The sequence below is a fragment of the Chelonia mydas genome, chromosome 9 (assembly GCF_015237465.2).
Source record: "Chelonia mydas isolate rCheMyd1 chromosome 9, rCheMyd1.pri.v2, whole genome shotgun sequence".
Classification (NCBI taxonomy): domain Eukaryota; kingdom Metazoa; phylum Chordata; order Testudines; family Cheloniidae; genus Chelonia; species Chelonia mydas.
This window is the reverse complement of record NC_057855.1, coordinates 96537934-96557783: the sequence shown is the minus strand read 5'-3', so window position 1 is coordinate 96557783 and position 19850 is coordinate 96537934. Positions and strand designations below refer to the sequence as shown.

At 45.2% G+C, this 19850-nt stretch overlaps 1 protein-coding gene across 1 annotated transcript; it reads right to left on the bottom strand.

The window, feature by feature from the left end:
* Positions 1 to 11332: 11332 nt before the first annotated feature.
* On the bottom strand, positions 11333 to 18270 carry MMGT1 (membrane magnesium transporter 1). Its single transcript, XM_007068667.4, has 4 exons — positions 18072 to 18270; positions 15827 to 15879; positions 14761 to 14864; positions 11333 to 13666 (listed from the first exon to the last, which is right to left on the bottom strand). Exons 1-4 carry the CDS (start codon positions 18151 to 18153, stop codon positions 13504 to 13506), a joined length of 402 nt encoding a protein of 133 aa, XP_007068729.2. The 5' UTR covers positions 18154 to 18270; the 3' UTR covers positions 11333 to 13503.
* Between the last annotated feature and the right edge of the window lie 1580 nt (positions 18271 to 19850).

Below are 19850 nucleotides of genomic sequence, written 5' to 3'. Positions count from 1 at the left end.
ATCTAGAACAGTGCTAATTCAGTGCCTGTAAGAAAGGACTTCATTCTAACTGAAATGGAGAAAGGCAGCCTTCTTGTCTTACGACATTGGGCCGGGGAGAGGGAGTTTCAAACCTGGATCCACGTTACTGCCTTGTACAATTTCATTACCCCTGTCCTCCATTGCAAGGAAGGAAGGAAGGATGTGATATTCCAAACATTTTCAGACTAGCAATGCAGCCTTGATAAAGGGCAAATGCAACTGGTAATGGAAACTACTCTTTCCTTTCTCTCGCCCAACCATTTCTCTGCTTTTCCTTTTTCCCCACTCAGATGAGATCACTTGTTTTATTTTTACCATGAAACCTTCTACTGACAGCCTTTGTACTGATCTTACTTCCCCTTTGTAGTAGGTACAACAGTGCTGCAACTCTTGTTTGGGTCTTTGGGTAAAACCATCAGGAAAAGCAGCTGTGCTAAAGCTTTTTCCAGCTTAAAGTGCTCTAGCATATTTAGAATGTTCTTTAAAAATAAAACATACCAGCTAATTCTTGGACCTAAATGTATGAATGTGATGCTTGCAGCAGTGGGTAGTTTGGAAAGGGAATGTGTTCAGGACAGAGTTTTCATGGCCCTGTTAATGCTACCTAGTTATAACCTTGTTTTGAGACCATTTTCACACATGGCTAAGGCACAAGATGATTGTTGAGACCATGCTGCAGACTTACCAGGATGAGTGACTTAGAGCACTTTTTTTTTTTTTTTTTTAAATCTGTCTACAATGGATTAAGAAACCATACAAGCAGACTGTTGTGAAGCACAACTCTGTCCAAATCATGTTTAGTTTTTAACATTGCTGCTGGTGCTGTTTTCTCCATAAATTTACGGCTAAGCCTAATCGAGAGCAGCTTGGTCTAGGGATGATCTGAGAAGGAAGTGGGGAGAGCATGGAAAATTTAGCAATCACATGTTTGACCCTCTCTTATGTCTAATCTCAATCTTGTGCTGCAAATGGAGCCAATCGCTATTTGTCCTACACTGAGCAGACATAGATAATAAGATTTGAAGACTTATAATGTCTCCCTCAGTCTTCTCTTCTCTTTAGACTAAACATGCCTAATTCTTTCAATCTTTATAAATCACGTTTTCCAAACCTCTTATTTTCATTGCTCTCATCTAGACTCTTGCTCCAATTTGTTCACATCTTTCTTAATGTGTGCTGCCCAAAATTGGACACACTACTCCAGCTCAGGCCTCTCCAGTGCCGAGTGGAGCAGAATGATTGCCTTCCGTGTCTTACATCTAACGCTCCTGTTAATAGATGTGCCATTTGTGTTTTGCACATCACATAGTCAATGACAAATATAAGCCAACAATAACCTCCAGATCCTCTTCTGCAGTACCTCTGCCTGGATAATTATTCCCCATTTTGTAGTTGTGCATTTGATTTTTCTTTTGTAAGTGCATCACTTAGCACTTGTCTTTATTGAATTTCATCTTGTTGATTTCAGACCAATGCTCCAATTTATCAAGATCACTCTGAATTCTAATCCTGTCTTCCAAAGTGCTTGTGACCACTCCCAGCGTGGTGGTTGTATGCAGCTTTTATAAGCATACTCTCCATTCCATCATCCAAACTGTTAATGAAATGGAATAGTATTGGACCTAACACAGACCCCTATGAGACCGCACTTGATATATTCTCCCAGTTTGACAGTGAACCTTGATTACTCTTTGGGTACAGTCTTTCAATCAGTTGTGCAACTGCCTTACGGTAATTTTATGTAGACCACATTTCCCTAGCTCACTTACAATGTTAAATGTACAAGCATAAATAACCCATAGTACTCCATACATCCCCTGTGGGCAAGATAAGTTTAGTGAGAGCAACTTAACTTTGACACTAAGCAGTCAAAACAAAACGAAAAACATGTACTGGCCTAGTGCATGTAATCTTGTCTCCTCGAGCAGCTGGTCCCAGTGACTATGCACCGTATTATCTCTCTCAAAGTTTTTCTTTCCATGAATGCAAGCAAGAGAAGGCAGTGGCTTTGGTGTTGAAGGTCCCAGTTTGACATTGACAAACATGAGTAAGGACTTCCTCTTCCAACTTCAGGCCTAACCCCTTTATACAGGTCCAGCTGCATAAACTTACTGGAAAAGCCACTTAGCCAGGGGAGGAGTTTCCTGGCACAGGCACTGCAGTACCAGCCTTATGCAGAACGTTGCAGGTTTTGGTATAGGGGGTGTGCTAGGGTGAGCTCAGAGGCATAGGCACGTGATGGTTGGATCAGGGACTGCACTGGCTTCCAGAATTCAAGGGCACAGAGGCAGTGTAAAGCCTCCCTCTTCTCCTTAAGCCGTGTGGCACAGAAACATACCTGTTGTTTGTATGTTTATGCACCTGGGATCACTCATACAAGGTTACAGTTTTAACACGGGGGTGTTTCAGAGCAGCAGCTTATTTTAGAGGTTATTGAAACCATTTCTCTGATTTCACCATCCACTTCCAGGGCTGTGTAGTCAAACTTACGCAACTAGGTCACTCAGTAAACCCAGAATCACAACAGCACCATAGGTAGTGTTGCAAATGTGAATCGGAAGTTTCCCACCGCAGGAACATATATTCACTACAATGTAGCTGTTTGCTAGTCAGGCTTCAGAATAGGTTTTTAGTGGGTATTGCCCCTTGAAGAGTTCCTTTTTGTTAAATAAATAAATCGCACATGGTGTGCATCAAAAGCTTTTCCCCCTGCTGAGGTGAGCACTAGCTTTCTTATGAAGCCAAATACAGGTTGCAGCCGAACTAAAGACAGTGGCCCAGATTCTGAACTTTTCATATATAGGTGGAGATACACCTTTATGCTTCCCAAATTAAATACATTCCTTAAAAAAAACCTACTTAAAATCATGTGAAGGCCTTAACTTGCTATGCTGCATTAAAATCATTTCTATAAAACCAGTATGCAAGCAATACGTTTGCTGCCAAGCGAAAACCTCTGCGTGCAGAGAAGCACATTGTCTGTCTCCATCTGTAAAATATTTGCCTAGCTCACAGGGGTATTGAACCTTGATCGTCAAGTGCTAAAACTTTCACTTGTGTTTGTTAGTCTTGGGTGTCTTTTGCTGTTTTCTCCGAGCTTTCTTGGAAATAGGTCCACTGTTGTGAGACTGACTGAGTTGGAAAAGCTTTCCCCGCCGGCTGTGACCCATTTGCTTCATCACGGCTGCCTTGGTGGTCATTAAACGCTGTAGGGACCAGGCTGGTGGGCTCAGATTTTCCATGCAGAGGGATTCTATCGGGGAGCTGTCCAATTGACTTTACGCTGAGAGCAGGTGTGGCTGCGGAGAGCTGCCTGTTGGAGGCTGGAGCTGGCTTTTGGTTAGATTTGTGAAAATATCTTTCCCCTCAGGAGTAGTGTGGTTTTGTTTGTTTTTACATTGATTTCAGGCTATGCTGAGTGTGATTATGTTGATCAGTATTCATTACATTGTCTGATTGCTGGCTGACCTGTGCCAGGCTGTTAGTCTGTACAGGGGAGTGCGTCAGGATGAGGAGATGCTTCAGAAACAGGGAAGTGTTTTTAAAAAAAAAAAAAAAGCACGAAGATTAAAAGTGATGAAAAAATTCTGCTGCGTGTGAATATTACCATGCAGCTGCACCATAGCAAGATCCCAGCCACGGAAAATCAAACGGGTTCTTCACTAGCTATTTTCCAAGCTTTGCAACGTATTAAATTCCTCAATGCACAGCTGGCCCCCTTAATTTTTTTATTTTTAAGTGACTTGTTCAACTGCAGCCTGGCTCTCCAGTTGCTGGTGGAATAAGGAGGGGGGAGAGAAAAAAAAGGCAGTTCTCATTTTTCTGCAGTCGATTCTTTTTGAAAATAGTGCTTTATAGACACTGAGTCTCATGGCACCCTGTGAGATGGGAAAGGACTTGCCCATGGTCATGCCCCATGCCAGTGGCAGAGCTTATCATAGAATGCAGAAGCCAGGACTCCAGCCTCTTCTCTAGCCACTGTTCTCTCCCTGCGTGTTCTGTGGTGTCTTTCAAAGGCACGGGGACAGTCAGTTGTGCACTGTGATGCACTTTGGCAAGAGTACATCCATGACTAGCCACGTGTGCTTTCCCATTATTGCAATATCAAGCACCCTCAGCTGAGTACAATGCAAACGAGGATAATACAGCAACGTGGGGAGCTGGGCAGGCAAGTTGTCCAGTTCTACTGTTGCATGACGCTTCCAAAAGGAGGTGGCAGGTCAGCGCCGGCCTCACAGCAGACATGCTGCTGTTCGGCTGATGCACCCAGGAAACTTACCCTTAAGTTAAGCTGGTCTGGTGAGCAGTAATGAAAATCTGTCTGGACTGGGTGGTTTTTCACTTCTTGCCCAGTAGTCTTGGAGCTGGCCTTAAGAAGCCCTCGGTGCTGCCAGACAGGAAAATTGATACCATTGTAGCACCTATTTCCTTGTTCATTGGGAGCAGAGTGGAGCAGCATTCACAATCCCGGAGAACGTTTCTGTTTCCCCTTTATCCAACTGACTGGCGGCAACGGGTGTCTCAGCCAGTAGACTGACACCTTCTCTCTGCTGTTTTGGGGGTTTTGCACAGTTGTAGCTCACACTAATAATCTTGCCGCTAACCCTGGCTTCACATTGTGCTTACCCCAGTGCAGGTTTCAAACTGGGTTTTAGCTGCATCAGTGCAAGTCACTTTTTACACCAGAGCACCATGTCTACACTCGGGGTTTGCAGTAATGTAGTTAGTTACACCTCGCATAGACCAGGTCTGGGATGCAGAATGGCAGTCATTAGCTACGGAAAGGTGGGGAGGGTTCAGAGAGAGGCAGGGAGCCATAAAGGAATTTTAAAAACCTGGGCACTTTAGATGCATCTTGATTTTAAATCCACTTCTGGTCACCAACCCAAGTCACTTCCCAAGCACACTTGACATATTTTGCTAGTTCAGGGGCTTTTCGGTCTGGCATTAAAACGTGCAAATGTATAGTGGAAATCCTTGAGAAGCTGAAATCAATCTGCCTTAACCTTATGTTTCAATGCAAAAAGCTCTTGCTGGGGGATGGTGGTTTTAAATCGACTGGGATTTTGTAGCACGCCAATTCTATTTCCGGTTTGTTCTTTGACATAGTGGCAGCAGTGCTCATCGTACCCTCAGACTAAACGCTCACTGGGTTCTCTGCACCCAGTCTGCTGCCCTAAAAGCAACAGTCAGGGTACTTTGATCCACCACACTAGCAGCAATGTTTGGGAGGTATTTGTTTGACATCCCGCTGGTGAGGAGTGCCTGGTCCGTTGCCAAGGAGGAAGTGCAAGTGGTTGGTGACCCATAAACACTGTGTGGCCTGGCTGTTCTTGTCTGAGCTAACCAATTACTGCCCAGTCTCTAACCTCCCTTCAGGAGGATTGGATCCCTCTCCTTTCGAGGCCCTTGGATATGCCAGGGTTGGTCTGGTTAGTGACCTCCACAGGGCAATGGAGAGAGGTCAGGAGCTCATGCCAATATTACTTGGTCTACCAATAAATGGCCAGATGCTTTCATGCCCTTTTGGAATCTGGGCAGGAATCAGAGGGAGGTGATTGGTGGACCCTCTCTCGGGGAATGTCCTAATGGATGGACACCATCAGGCTCCAGCTTGTGTGCCCTCTTGTTTAGCATGTCTGAGCTGTGGAGGGGAGGGTTAGGCATTCAGATGTTGGGATTCTGTACGATAGACGTGAAAGGAGAATTCCTGTAACTTCAGAAAACTATTTGAAGTTCATGACCTATTGGTATTTGTCCTTCCCATATAGACCCCATTCGACTCGCCTTTTGCCTGCCTGGATCAGCGGTGATCGCTAGAACCGCCAGGCAATCTAAACGGTGTGAATCAAGCCCTCTTTTTAGAGAGAGGAGCCCCGTCGAATGCTGAGCTTGTTGAAGAGGGGCTCAGACATTTGTTGTGATGGGCTGATTAACATACATACTACACTGCTGCTCTTTCTAAAGATGAGACCTACTGAAGTCACCAGTGGGCCTGGAGATTTGTACCACAAGTGATTTTTAATCTCCAACACCATAGTTAAGCATCCTCGTTAACTCTCCCTCCGACTGTTTCCTCCAGTTATAGGGTCTCCACGGAACTGGACTTTGCCAGCAGTTTTCCCTGCTGAAGGACCCTCCTGTTTCTAACCCTCTGAAAGCTGCAGTTGCCCTTCTACGCCCCCCGGCTATGCTCTCACTGCTGGGGTTCAGATCGACTGAAAAAGGCAGTTAGGAAACTCCAGACCATCAGCCCCCGGACCAGACTTGCAGTGGAGGTAAGACTTACCTGGTGCTGTCTGGGGAAGATTGCTCAAGCTGCCAGACCTGAAGGTATTTCTGTGCCCTGGTCCACCAGGGATGGCTGCAGTGATAGAGAAGGCTGGCCAGCAGCGTGCTGTGTGCCTGCTGGCTGCCTGTGCACGCTCTCACAGTGCCGCATTTTTAGCAATGGGAGATCTGGATTAATGAAAGGCTGCAGCTGGTCCTACTGGGAGTGCAGGTCTCCATAATGCCCACCACCCTCTACAAAAGGGAGAATGGCCCTGCTCCCAGGAAGGGTCGTTCTGTGAATCAATAACTTACTTGGAGATAATCACATTGAAACTACCCCCCTCTTATGTCACTTCCAGCTACTAGACCAGGGGTGGGCAAACTTTTTGGCCTGAGGGCCACATCAGGGTTCCGAAACGGTATGGAGGGCTGGGTAGGGAAGGCTGTGCCTCCCCAAACAGCCAGCCCCCTCCCTCTCCCATGTCCTGCCCCCCTCAGAACCTCTGACCCAACCAAACCCCCTGCTCCTTGTCCCGTGACTGCCACCTCCAGGGACTCCCCTTCCCCTAACCGCCCCCTGGAGACCCCACTCCCTATCCAACCCCCACCGTGCTCCCTGATTGCCCTGCTCCCTATCCACACCCCCACCCTCTGACAGGCTCCCATGCCTATCCAGCCACTCCCTGTCCCCTGACTGCCCCCCGTAACCCCCTGCCCCTTATCCAACCTCCACTCCCTGACCCCTTACCATGCTGCTCAGAGCACCAGGACTGGAAGCCGCGCTGCCCGGCCGGAGCCAGCCACACTACCCGGCAAGAGCTCGCAGCCCCACGGCCCAGAGCGCTGGCAGCATGGTGAGCTGAGGCTGCAGGGGAGGGGGAACAGCAGGGGAGGGGCTGGGGGCTAGCCTCACAGATCTGGAGCTCAAAGGCCGAGCAGGATGGTTCCACGGGCCGTAGTTTGCCCACCTCTGCACTCTAGACAATTGCCAATTTACACCACATGTGAAGCTGGCTTTAGGGACACCTAGAAAACTCCATGTGTTAAGCAACCACCTTAAAGTATCGCCGAAGTTTCCAGTACAGTCTTGTTTGACTTTTGATTAGAAACCCAGCCCTCTGCTAAGCAGCTGATTTCTGCCTAACCCTTACTACTGTTGTTATACGTATTAGAATGCAGAGTTCTATGGTGACAGCACAAAGCCAGTGCTGCGAGCACAATCCAAACCAAGTAACAGTTTGGAGGTAGGGTGAGCAGATGCCCTGCTGTTGTCTCGGGAAGATCCCCTCTAGCTTTCCGACCAGCATATGCGAACCACACAAGAAAAGCCTTTCCTCACAAGATCCATCCCAGACCAAGTGCAAACTGGACCAAGGCTCTGGGGGCTGGATTTTCCCATGTGTGGTCATGTACACCAGCACAAGGTGGGGGAACAGTTACTAGTCTGATCTGATAGTACTCTGTACTGTAACTAAACCGTCTAAATGGCAAGGGCCAGTGAGGCCGCAGGGCATTAAAGCCATAGGGCTAGCATGCAAGGCACACGAGTAGCAAAGTTCTTATCTCTGTCCCTCATTCTTGAGTCTCTCTGAGTTAAGGAACTCCCAATAATAAGTCCAGCACCCACCTCAGCAGAGACTCAGACTGGGCAGCAGCTCTGTCATGTGAGCTGAAAGGGAGTCTGCCTTTGGCAGAGGCACTGGGAGTTGTGCTTGGCTGGAATTTGCTCTTCACATTGCTTCATCGGTTATTGTGTAAGCCTGGTAGTTAACAGAGTTTCTGTGGCTATTTCAAAATTCCAGTAACGCCCCTTTCATTGTCTGTCTGCACAGATTAAAAGGGACGGTTCTGTGGCCTGGGGTCAGCTAGCAAACCCCAGAAGTTGGCCCTATGTGGCCAATTTTGATATAGTAGGTCAAAAAGCCTGGCTGGGACTAATAATGTGTTTCAACCTGGCCCCATGTAAAATACCCAAACGCTGAGTCTTTACTACGCGGGTTTGTAGTGGACATTTCCAACTCCATTTCAGACCTATCTTTGAATCAGAGCTGTCAAGCCGGGTGAGCTATATGGAGATTGCTGGCACCATGGTGTGAACTGTAGCTACGATTATGCTGCTGTGTTTAAAAAGTGAGTACCGTATATACTCGTTCATAAGCTGAATATTTTTGGTAAAAAAGTGACGCATCGAAGAGTAGGGGTCGGCTTATAAACGGGTCTACACCAAAATTTGATGATTTTAAACTCTATGAAATCATTGAATTGAATATCTAATACATTGTCATTTTGTTTACCTGGAGTGTCTGCAGGCATTGAGCCCCTCAGTTCCCTGTGGCATGCGGTTTGCCTGTGAACGCTACAAGTAAACAAAACGTCCTGACCCGTTAGCGGCTTACCCTGACGGGCCGGGAGCCAAGTTTGCCAACCCCTAAAATATAGGGTTGGCTTATGAAAGGGTCGTAAAGTTTTTACTATTTTTTACCTATCAATCTTGGGGGGTCGGCTTATAAATGAACGGGCTAATGAACAAGTATATGTGGTAATTATATAAAATAAACCCTCTTGTCTTGTTTAAAGTCTGGGGACGGACATCTCAGACGATGCTGAGATGTGGGGAGTTGTCCTTTCCCCATGCTTTTAAAGTTGTCCTGATAGTCTCCTATTCGATGAAGTGAGCTGTAGCTCACGAAAGCTTATGCTCAAATAAATTGGTTAGTCTCTAAGGTGCCACAAGTCCTCCTGTTCTTTTTGCAGATACAGACTAACATGGCTGCTACTCTGAAACCTGGGTGACTTGAGAGGCTTCAGTGTGAACTGCAAGGCAAAGTAAAGTAATGTGTGCCCTCAGGGCTGCGTCATAAGGCAGGGAGCAGGTACAGGTTTTCTGCTTGTTTTAGCATTCTAAATATCTGACCCGCACTTTCCCTACCCATCCCCTGGGATCACGAGAGGCACTAACTAGTGATGACAAGGCAGCTGTAACCCAAGCTGCAGGTCTCCCTGCCCCTTTGAAGCAGGGGAGGATGCCAACTCCGAGGGTGCATGTACAGTAGAAAAACGTACCTGTATTCCAGCAATGGTGAAGCTGCACTATGGTTGGCAGGGCTCAGACATTCTTAGCTGCTGTTTTCTGAGGCTGAACTGCCCTGAATGGATTCCAACCACCAAAAGGGGCAAACAAGTTCTCTGCAGGGTGGAAGCTCTGAGAGACACTAAACCCCAGGATAATTTTGGAGTTGCTGAGTCACAGCCGAAGGTGCTTGAGAGGCCTATGGCTAAAGTACTAGTTCAGAGACATGGGTTGTAGGGTTCTTCCTTCATAGAGATGGAGAAGAGGCAATGAAATGAATGCTGGAATGGGTTGAATTTGAATGGCTCTTCCACCAGGCACAAGGAGGTAAAAATTAAATGGTGCAAGAGCACTTCAGATTGAGAAGTCATTTGTGTCACCTGCTTACATGTAAATAGTCACTTATTCAGTGTCAAATCTTTGGTAAGAGTCTAACACCCATCTCACAGAGATCTAAACACTGCTCTAGGAAAACAGATTGCAGCTGGACGGGGGTGAAACCACATACCAAGTACTAAAAATAAAGCCACATCAATTAATCTCAGATTGTCTCTTGTTTTCCTGCACTAAAGAGATGTTTGCAGCTCTGTTACACTACAAACTTCTCCAGAGACTGTAATCAGTCTCCGTTATGACTACCAGAGCTGGAAGCAAAAGAAGAGTGTAATTAGTGGCTATTTTAGAGACATGTAACCGCTGAGGCCTATTTGACCAATCTTTGAGAAAAGACACTTCTACCAGCTGAGATCCATAGAAAAACAGACACCCTAACAACCTGTACCAGAGGAGGGGGGGTAGGAACTGTGAATGTTTCCTCACAGAAGCTATTGCCCCTGTCCCATCGTCATTCGATCGAATCGTTGATTGACAGCACCACTTTTTTTAATCCAAAATCACCAGTGGACCTACATTAAATAGTGAGGAGCAGGAAAGATAATGCAGCAGCACAGAAGTTCATCTGGATTCAAATTGCAACCAAAAGAATAGAAATGCTAATTAGTGGCCCATCTTGAAGGGATTAATCTTTGCAGTGTTTAATAAAGCATGTTGTTTGAGCAGAAATATGCCATGTACACTAGCCAAGTAGATACCAAGAGTAAAGGCACTGGAAATATTTGGATGAGCTGGGGAAATATTTCCATTAGGCCCACTCAAAGCTGTTGATAGTGCAACATATTTTTGTTTCCTTGCCACTTTTTGAGAACAGAAAATGGTCTACAGCAACGTAAGTGTGAATACCCAAGGGATAAGTGCGGCATAGCTGGTTCCCAGAGCAAATCCACAGCAATACAGTGCCCCCCCACTGAATACTGTACTGAGGACTGTGTTTGTACCTAAGGTGCTGAATGGAGACAGGGGATTTAATAGAGTGAAGGGAGTATAGTAAACAAAGATGAACAGTGATCTCTCTATTACAACCAAGGTGTAGTTAAGCAAATTGAAATATTTTTCTTTGCTAATTTTACAGCCTTCAAATACCTATTGAATGGGATGAGTTAGATGTGACTACGCAGTTATGACCAGCGTTTATCTCTGGCCTTAGGAAGCAGGGGTGGAACTTTCCTCAACAACTCAGACACCAAGGAGACAAGATCTTGAGTGCACATGCCTTCCAATGAGCTTGCTCATCATTAAATATAGTATTAATTCACATGTGAAGAATAAATATATGACTCAGGCTGTTGAGATATAGACTAGGAATGGTGAAGGTAGCCAGATAATGCAGGCCAATGATTTAGCGATCCTAAAAGCTTGTTTAGCCCCAGGACATGGTGTTGCTCTGATTCCCTTTTTATATATCTGACACAGTAATGGAGAAGTGGCATGCAAGAACTTCACTGCAAAGATGCTACAGGCAAAGTAAAGTTATTTCTTTAGAACTACTAGCTGGACAATTTCTTGATAACCCTCACTCACCTTGCTGTGACAGGGTGCAGGATAGTTGGGAGAAAAATCACCGCCAAAAGCTTTGTAAGGATATGTTATTTATTGGACATTGCAAGATAAGAAAAAAATAATTTGTACAGCTTTGTGATATAACCATTGTTGCTAAAGAGTAAGGCTACTCCTCATGTGGCTAAGAGGCCACATGTAGCCACCAAGGTGCTTTGCAGCTCTCAAACTATGCAACATTGAGGGCTTGAGAAACAAACATTTCCTCTGAGCAGGACTCCAGACTTCACGTTGTAGCGCATTTTGCACTGAGTGGGCCTTACAGTAGCATGAACATGGCCTCCCTAGATATTAAAAGGTGAGCAGCCCTGCTCTACAAGACATTATGCAAATAGTACACTGCCAAACAATTGAAATATCAGTCTGCTTGCCTTCTTTCTTCACCTCTTCTGTCGTTAATCTAATGGCATGAGAATCTCATTCCATCTCCCATACCACTTTTGCTCCTCCCTAGCTAGCAAGTCACGATGGCTTAGGCCTAAGTCTGCATCCATTTCCTCCACGTACCCTGCCAAGGCAAAAAGCAATCCTCTCCTTGTACACCAGCACTGTTTTAAGTTAAAAGGGGCAGCATGAGGCCTTTAGTTGTAGCAGCCATCAATTAATCTAGCTTATTTGTGACTCCCAAGAAAGGAGAGCCAAATGCACTTTGGGAAATAGCGCAGTGGATTGGAGAGTAACATTTAAATGATCAGAATAACCCTTCTGAATATTTAACCAACCCAAAGAACCTTCAAGTGAAAATCAAACTACTCAGAGCAACCGTCCATACTGCTGCTCTCACCATGGCAGCCCGGGCAATAGGATGGACCAGCAGAAGGTGCTTAGTTTTCCTACACGTTTTGCCTTTGAACTTTCAGATTGCTGGGTTGAATAAAATAGATTTTTAAAAATAAAAATATTGCAGGATGAGGTGAGAGAGCTTTAAGGGGGAATAAACAGAAATCTAGGTGGACCTGTAAAGCATCTTATGCAATGCACAGGGTCTTAGCTATGTCATGGAAGCAGAAGAGAAGCTTTCAGTTACCAATGGAAGATGCCAGAGCTGGACAAAGTTTAACAGTAAAACCAATCTTTTAAAAAAAAAATTATAAAACTAACTGTTAAAGGCTATGTCATGTTTTAAGAACATGTGCCCTCAAAACAGTTATCTTAAGTCAGCTAATGGCTCAGAGGTAACACTTTTGCTAGCTTAATTTGATGCTTCAGGGCTAGTTACACCATGCCCACTTAACCCCCCTTCCTGTGCTAATCCCTATAGCACCTTAGTATTGGAAAACACATACAATTTGTTAGAATGGATTTGTCTTAATACTTATGAAAACTGCTTCTCAGAATGCATGAAAGATAAACTAGTTTCTAGTGCCACTTACGGTACTGAAACACTACTCAGCCATTTCATGATCGTTCCTGTATACACAAGCAAAGAGAGCAATACAAATACAGTGAATAAACAAGCTGAGCGTATTAGATTATCCAAAAAGAAGCAAGCTGTCTCCCCCATACACATAGCAGATGTAGAGTCCCAGATAATTTTGGGAGGAGAAGGAGAGAATCTACTTTTAAACAGGAGGATAACTAGAAAACAATAACTTGATAACGAAGAGTTAGAAAACCTGACAAACATAACCACTTTTTTCTAGCATTGTAAGAATGAAAGCATTCTTTTGGGTTTCAAACATACACCAAAAGGTGCATCTTAGACTTTCTAGGAACAGGAGACAGATAGAAAGCTATCTTTTCATGCTGCTAAATGCTGCAGTGCACTTACTGTTTCTGAAAGCGTTCCATAAAGGGTAATGCAAGCAAACCAAGAAAATAAATAGCACTAAAGCATTCCCTCTTTTCAAAGGATATTCATTGCAATAAAAACTTATTTGCCTTTTCTTAAGGATAGGAATAGTTTTAAATGAAAAAAATCAACCGCAACATTGTTTAATATATGAAAGTTCAAAGATGTTTCACAGCATAATTGTAGCAATAACTTACACTCCATTGCCAAGTCACAATTCAGTCATTTTCATTAACAGTGTACAAAGAAGGTCCTTAGTTTTTTATATATATATATATATTTTATAAAGTCTGGAAGATCAATATAAATACTGCTCCAGAAATTAAAAAGTGTTTACATCCCCAACTCCAATATTACATCTCAGTGTCCTGTTCTATTATAATCTGTAAAAATCTTAACGGCGCAGAGGTTCAAGTTTTCGTAACTTCAGTGATGCACTGGATGACAAAGCATCTTGGCTTGAAGAAGAATTCACTATATCTGGAGACTGGAACAGTACTCTACCACGATGATTAAATACGTAAAAAGATGGATGGTTCCTTAATGTGTCAAATGTCCTTAAAATAAACATGAAAAATAAATTAATGTGGATTTGGAATGATCATTTCACAAAAGTAACTCTTGGAAATACCAGATTTTTACAAACAGACAGAATAAGAAGTAAGTGCTGTTACCAAATGGCAGGGGTGCTAAGCCTCTAGATCTTACCCAGATTTCCTATGCCATAACATAAATGTTAAGAATTTTAAAGACAAGATGCTAGTGTTATGGAGATATAGATATGCCGATTGTTCAGTATACTGAACACACCCATATCATTAATAAACTTTATTCTCCCTTCTACAGCTTCCTTATGTACAAGTATTAATAACTACCTACAAAATATCACCCAAATTCCTCCCTCCTTTGACCTTGCCTAAGCCAAAATCCATATTCATGCCTCAGTGCTAATAATGCTGAGCGCCCTTAATTCTCACACACTTCTTAGCACTTCACGTTCAGGCCCCCTTGTACTGCCATCTTTCATAGATTTACTTAAGTCCCGCATTATTCAGACTATTCTCTATAGGAGCAGGTTTTCTGCCCATCTGACTTCCTGTCCACCTCAAAATTCAATTCAAAACCCTTCACAGGTTTACACAATTCTATCTATCACAATTCAGCACTTCTATAGCATTTAACTAATTCATCATCAACACTCTTAGGAGGGGGTTTGTGTCATCCCTATTTACTGATGTGAAAACTGAGGCAGAGATGGTTGGTGGGAAGAGCTTCTGTCCCAGTCCCCTGCTGAGACCACAGGACAGGAGTAGTTCTGTAACCTCTTATTTCCCTATTCCTCACCTGCTCGCTCCACTACTCCAACTCTGAGGTGGGTTTTTAGGAGGCTCAAGGAAGGAGGCAAGGAAGGGCAGAAAGTATCCCAGTCACTGCTGTAGCCTCATCCTATCTAGAACACTACATCCCACAGCCAGACATTGTGTGGTGGCTTCCTGGCTCTGCCTGTCCTTCCCAGCATCACATCTACAGCATGTTGTCAAGAAGCGGTGAGCTAAAAAGGATAACCTTTCTGGGGCTGCTATTTCACAGGACATGCTGAGTTTATTTATAGAAAAACATGCGTTAACGAACAGAAAGAACCCCAACGTACTTATTTTTTAGTTCTGAAGTGGCATCCATGTCTTTAAATTCTCCTGCAATATGTACTATTCCATAACACGTAACTGCAAAGGCCAACAGCGTTTGAAGAACTATCTGCAACAGAGAGAGATACAATACACCACACAGAGGTTGCTAAACAATATAAGAGAACCCTTGTACAAAATTCTCATCTTTTATTCTGTTTTGCTCACAATAAGCACATACACATTTTTCAACCAGTGATCTAGGAAACTGGGTAAATAATTTTAGACCCATTTTAGTGGGGGGAGGAAATCGAGGCACAAGGATTAAGTAGCTTGCTCAAGGTAGCACTGCAAGTTAATAGCAGAAGCAGGAACAGAAGGGGGATTTCCTGGCACCCTACCTATACCCTCTGAATTAGATCAAGCTGCCTAGCAGAGTTCTTCAGGCAGATTCTGTATTCCTCACAGCAGTCAGAATCACCTTTCTGTGCACTCAAATTACTGCTTTAACAGGAAGAATCTGGTACTCAGACAAATTATGTAACCTCCGTAACACTGTCAACAAGGATGACAACTGGGCACGACCTTTGAAGTGTGCTTCTGCATGTCATTTTCTTATTGGTCAACCAAGAAAGAAAGATACTAAAATAAGAAAACTGAAGTAAATGAAAAAGGTTGTGCTGGGATAACAGCCGCACACTATAGTATTGAATAAACAAATGTCAGCCAACAAATGCCAGAGGGACAGATGTTTATGCTGCAGAGTATAAGAAACTTATGCAAGGACTTTCCAAGTTCTAACTTCAGAAGCCACAGAATTTCTGGAGGTGACGTTTCACCAACAGTTCTAAAGAAGGAGAAGGAAGTCAGGACTTATTGTGATTTGCAAACCCTCTTTGTAAGAGCTGTAATGCATTACTGGACATTAGGACTGGTAGGTGAAACATTCTCACGCAGAATGAGAACTTGAAAGATTGTACAATTAAAATACAATTATTCAAATAAAAAAAACATGAAGAGGAACAAAAGCAAGAGCCCAAACTATATTATTAGTCTTAAATCTTCCAAACACCATGAAAATGTGTAACTTACATCTATCGGCAATGTTTCATCTTCCTTTTCTGTTAATCTCATATAGGAACGATCTATAAAGTAAAGTATACTGGTAAATTATTTTTTTTTGTAATAAGGCAAATCAATATAAATTCCAGGAGTGTTTGGGTTTCTATGTATTATGCCATGGACTATTAACTCCCAGTAACTCTGCCATATTTAATCTTGTTTCCACATTTGCTTCCTCACACAGCATATCTGATCTTCCAAACCTGCTCTGATAAATAATTTCACCAATAATTTAGTCTCCTTTCTGCATAAGAGAGAAGAGGGTGGAAGAGGGCTGATGATGGAGCACACAGATGCAGGAAGAATTCTCTATGAATGCCAGATATTGCTACTTAAACTGTAGTGCAGCCAGCATTATCACAAAGCTACTTCAGCAGAAGGCATTAGATGTTCTATTTTATTGCAATATATATAGCCACTGTTCCCTATTGAACTGATCTAAATTGTTCATCATTACTAGTAAACTGAAGAGCATGTTTCTGCACAAGACAATCTGCAAGTGCTTTACTACTTCAGCAGCAGACTACTACATTTAATAAACGATTTCTTCTTGTACACTCTTAGGACATTGTATATAATATGTATATGGAATACTATTGCACATGAAGCACAAATCTCTTCCAGAATTCTTCAAAAATGGGTACACTTTCCAGATGGGTTGGCTATAACCCATTAAGGTACTAGCACTGTGTGTAAAGAATCATCATTGAGGAATTATTTGTAAATGCTATACTTACTTACTTATACTTATGTGATAGTGTGGAATTTTAAAAGCACATTTTGCCTTAACTTAATCTGTCATAAGATTCAGATAACTTTGGGTTCTAAAGGATATCACCTTTTTCTGAATTATAAACATTATCCTAAATGGTTTACTCCATCTTGGTCACTGGGAGATGCACCCACTTACACCAGGGCTGAATTTGATCCACTGTGCACTAGGAGTTGAAATAATGTGACCATCCTCTCTAGCATCTTCAAATACTCTTGGCAAAATGGTTCTCTTGCCACAGATTGGAAACTGCACTGTAGCAGTTGCTGTGGTCAGACACTGACTAGTACTCCAAATGCATTGCTGCACCAAGGAACTAATGCAGCACTGACAAATGGTAGCTTCAAGCTTTAATACCTCGCGAACCATCAAGGTTAAATAGCATTTGCTTCTAGCATGGGCAAGTGGAAAGATACTCAACCTTTAAATCATATAATACTAGTTGTTGGCATGTTCCCCTATCTCCCCACCTCAATTCTGAGATGGTTTTAGCATCTGGTGTCCCAAAAACCCACTAGCATTGAAAAACAGTATTTTAAACAAATTGAAAACTTGGAATTATAAAGATAATCATAGATAGTAATCAGAAATATGTAATATTCAGATTTGCCATTACCACAGCTAGAACCATTTTGATGGACTAGAATAAAAGTTTTCAGGAAACAGTAATTTCTCCAAGCAAGAGCCATGGATTAATGATCAGAAAAAATAATTGGATCTCTGACCGCATAAGTAAGCATTTTTGAGAAATGATACTGTTCAGCTTTAAACATATTAATGACATCTATTAAACAAACATGTAAAATTCATTTATGCACTAAAAAGAGATCAGCTACATTCTACAAATTCTTTTCCTACACAGAATATATTAAAAATGGACTCTGAGCTGCAACCTCAGCTATGCTGTATCCCCCCGCCAGCTTTCTCCTTCCCGTGCGCTAGCCCACTGCTAGAAATGCTTTCCCAAATCTCCCGTTGAGCAAATGGCTTAAGGTCCAGTGACTCCTCAATAACAACCTGGCCCTCGATTGCCCTCCTGAACCTCTCTCCCGTCTTTTAACTCTAGCCCATCCCCCGCCTGCCATCCTGGCTCCCACTATCACCCTGGTCCAGCTCCTGCATGCCACTATCACCTCACGCCATCAGCTCGATGCCGGCTACACGTATGCCCCCAGATTCCATCCTCCCCCAAGCCCCACATCCCCTGGTCCCCTCACATCCCCCCGTTCTCTCCCCCCGATCCCCTCCTCTCCCCCAAGCCGCCCCCTTTCCCTGCTGCCCGCGCAGTGAGTGTGGGGGAGGGGGGCTATAGGGGATAAGACCCCCCCCCATTTCAGTCCTGCTCCCTGCTCCCGCCAGCTGCCCCCCTCACCCACCCCGGATCCTTGCCCGCGGCATGCCCGGCCCGGGGACGGGGCGTCCGCGCGGGCCCCGCTCACTCACGCTGCGCAGCGGAGAAGGCCGCGTGGGCCAAGGCGAAGAGTCCGATCCCCACCAGCCCCTTCCACAGCGAGGCGGCCGCCATTGTCCCCCGACGGGCCACCGACACCCTCCGCTCCTCAGCCCAGCCGGCCACCGCCAGGGGCGCCCGCAACGCGACCGGCGCACCAAGACGGCGTCACCACGGAGAGAGCCCAGAAGGCCGACAGTGATAGGAGGGACGGGCAGGGCCATAGGTCGAGGGGCGGGGCCAAGAGAGCCAAGGAGGGGCGGAGGGTCATAAGTCGAGGGGCGGACCGCAGGCGCGGTGCTGGGGCGGGTTGGTGCTGCTGCGCATGCGCCTTTCTCTCCCAGGGCTGGTGGCGCCTGCGGAGGAGGCTGGTCCTGGCTGTGGCGCCTTCAAGGGCGCAGCATCCCCTTAAAGTGGGGGCGGGGGGGGACCCGGTCCGGCGCCCCTGGCCGCCTGCCCCCGCCCCGGGAGGCGCTTCTCCCCGGTCTCCCAACCGGCGGGGCCCGGCTGTCAGCCCGCAGGCTGGGGCGAGGCAGCAGCCCCAGAGCGGCCTCCCCCGCAGCGTGTCCCCTGATCGCTGCGGCGCTGGGGGCGAGAAGGGAGCTGGGTCCCCAAGTCCTTGGCGCCGCTGCAGAACCGTGTGCTGGGCAGGGGGGTTGTGATACAGGCGCTAGGGCTCAGACCCCTGAACCGCGTCTCCAGGTGCCAGACTGACGTTGCTACTTACCTGGGCTGGCAACCTGATGTCCGGTTGTTTTGTAAGCTGCTGTTTGCCTGAAAGGCATGGCAGCAGCCATAGGGTAGGTAATGCCCCAGGCAGGGACAATAGGCTTTTACCCCAACCCTAGAGGATGGTTGTCCCACAAGCATTCATCTTCTACTCCCAATGCATGGTCATCCCACTACGCCAGGGGTGGCCAACCTGAGCCTGAGAAGGAGCCAGAATTTACCAATGTACATGTCCAAAGAGCCTCAGTCATATGTCAGCAACCCCCCATTAGCTCCCACCCTGCTCCCAGTGCCTCCCACCCACCAGCAGCCCCGCCAATCAGTGCCTCCCCATCAGCTGTTCCCTGGCATGCAGGAGGCTCTGGGGGTGAGGGGGAGGAATGAAGGCACGGCAGGCTCAGGGGAGGGGGCGGGAAGGGGTGGAGTGGGGGCAAGGTTTGTGGCAGAGCCAGGGATTGAACAGTGAGCAACCCCACCCCACCCCCACAGGATATTGGAAAGTTGGCTCCTGCAGCTCTAGCCCCAGAGTCAGTTCCTATACAAGGAGCCGCATATGAACTTCTGAAGAGCTGCATGTGGCTCCAAAGCCACAGGTTGGCCACCCTTACAGTAAGCCATCCCCACACCTTTATCCCAGTTTAATCACAGACACAACATGATAATGACAGGTTTCAGAGTAGCAGCCATGTTAGTCTGTATTCGCAAAAAAACCAGGAGTAGTTGTGGCACCTTAGAGACTAACAAATTTATTTGAACATAAGCTTTTTGTGTTTATTTGAACACAACGATGCATCCGATGAAGTGCTTATGCTCAAATAAATTTGTTGGCCTCTAAGGTAAACATGTTAATGTGTATTCATTTTGAGCCTCTGGGTTTCTCCCACTTTCTATGCACAAACCAATGATTATTTGACAGCTTCTCTCTACTGTTTACTCAGGGGAGATGGTAGCAATTTGCCCTCCCCCATGATTTTTGTTCTGATATTAAACAAAAACCAGACAGTTATGGGGACTGGTAAAGGACTATGGAGATTTTGTGAACC

Coding starts and splice junctions, on each gene's coding strand:
- MMGT1 (XM_007068667.4), bottom strand. CDS start 18,153: ATGGCGGCCGCCTCGCTGTGGAAGGGGCTGGTGGGGATCGGACTCTTC. Junction 14,865..15,826: donor ATGAAACATTGCCGATAGAT/GTAAGTTACACA, acceptor TCTCTGTTGCAG/ATAGTTCTTCAAACGCTGTT. Junction 13,667..14,760: donor ACTTCAGAACTAAAAAATAA/GTACGTTGGGGT, acceptor GTTTATTTTAAG/GACATTTGACACATTAAGGA.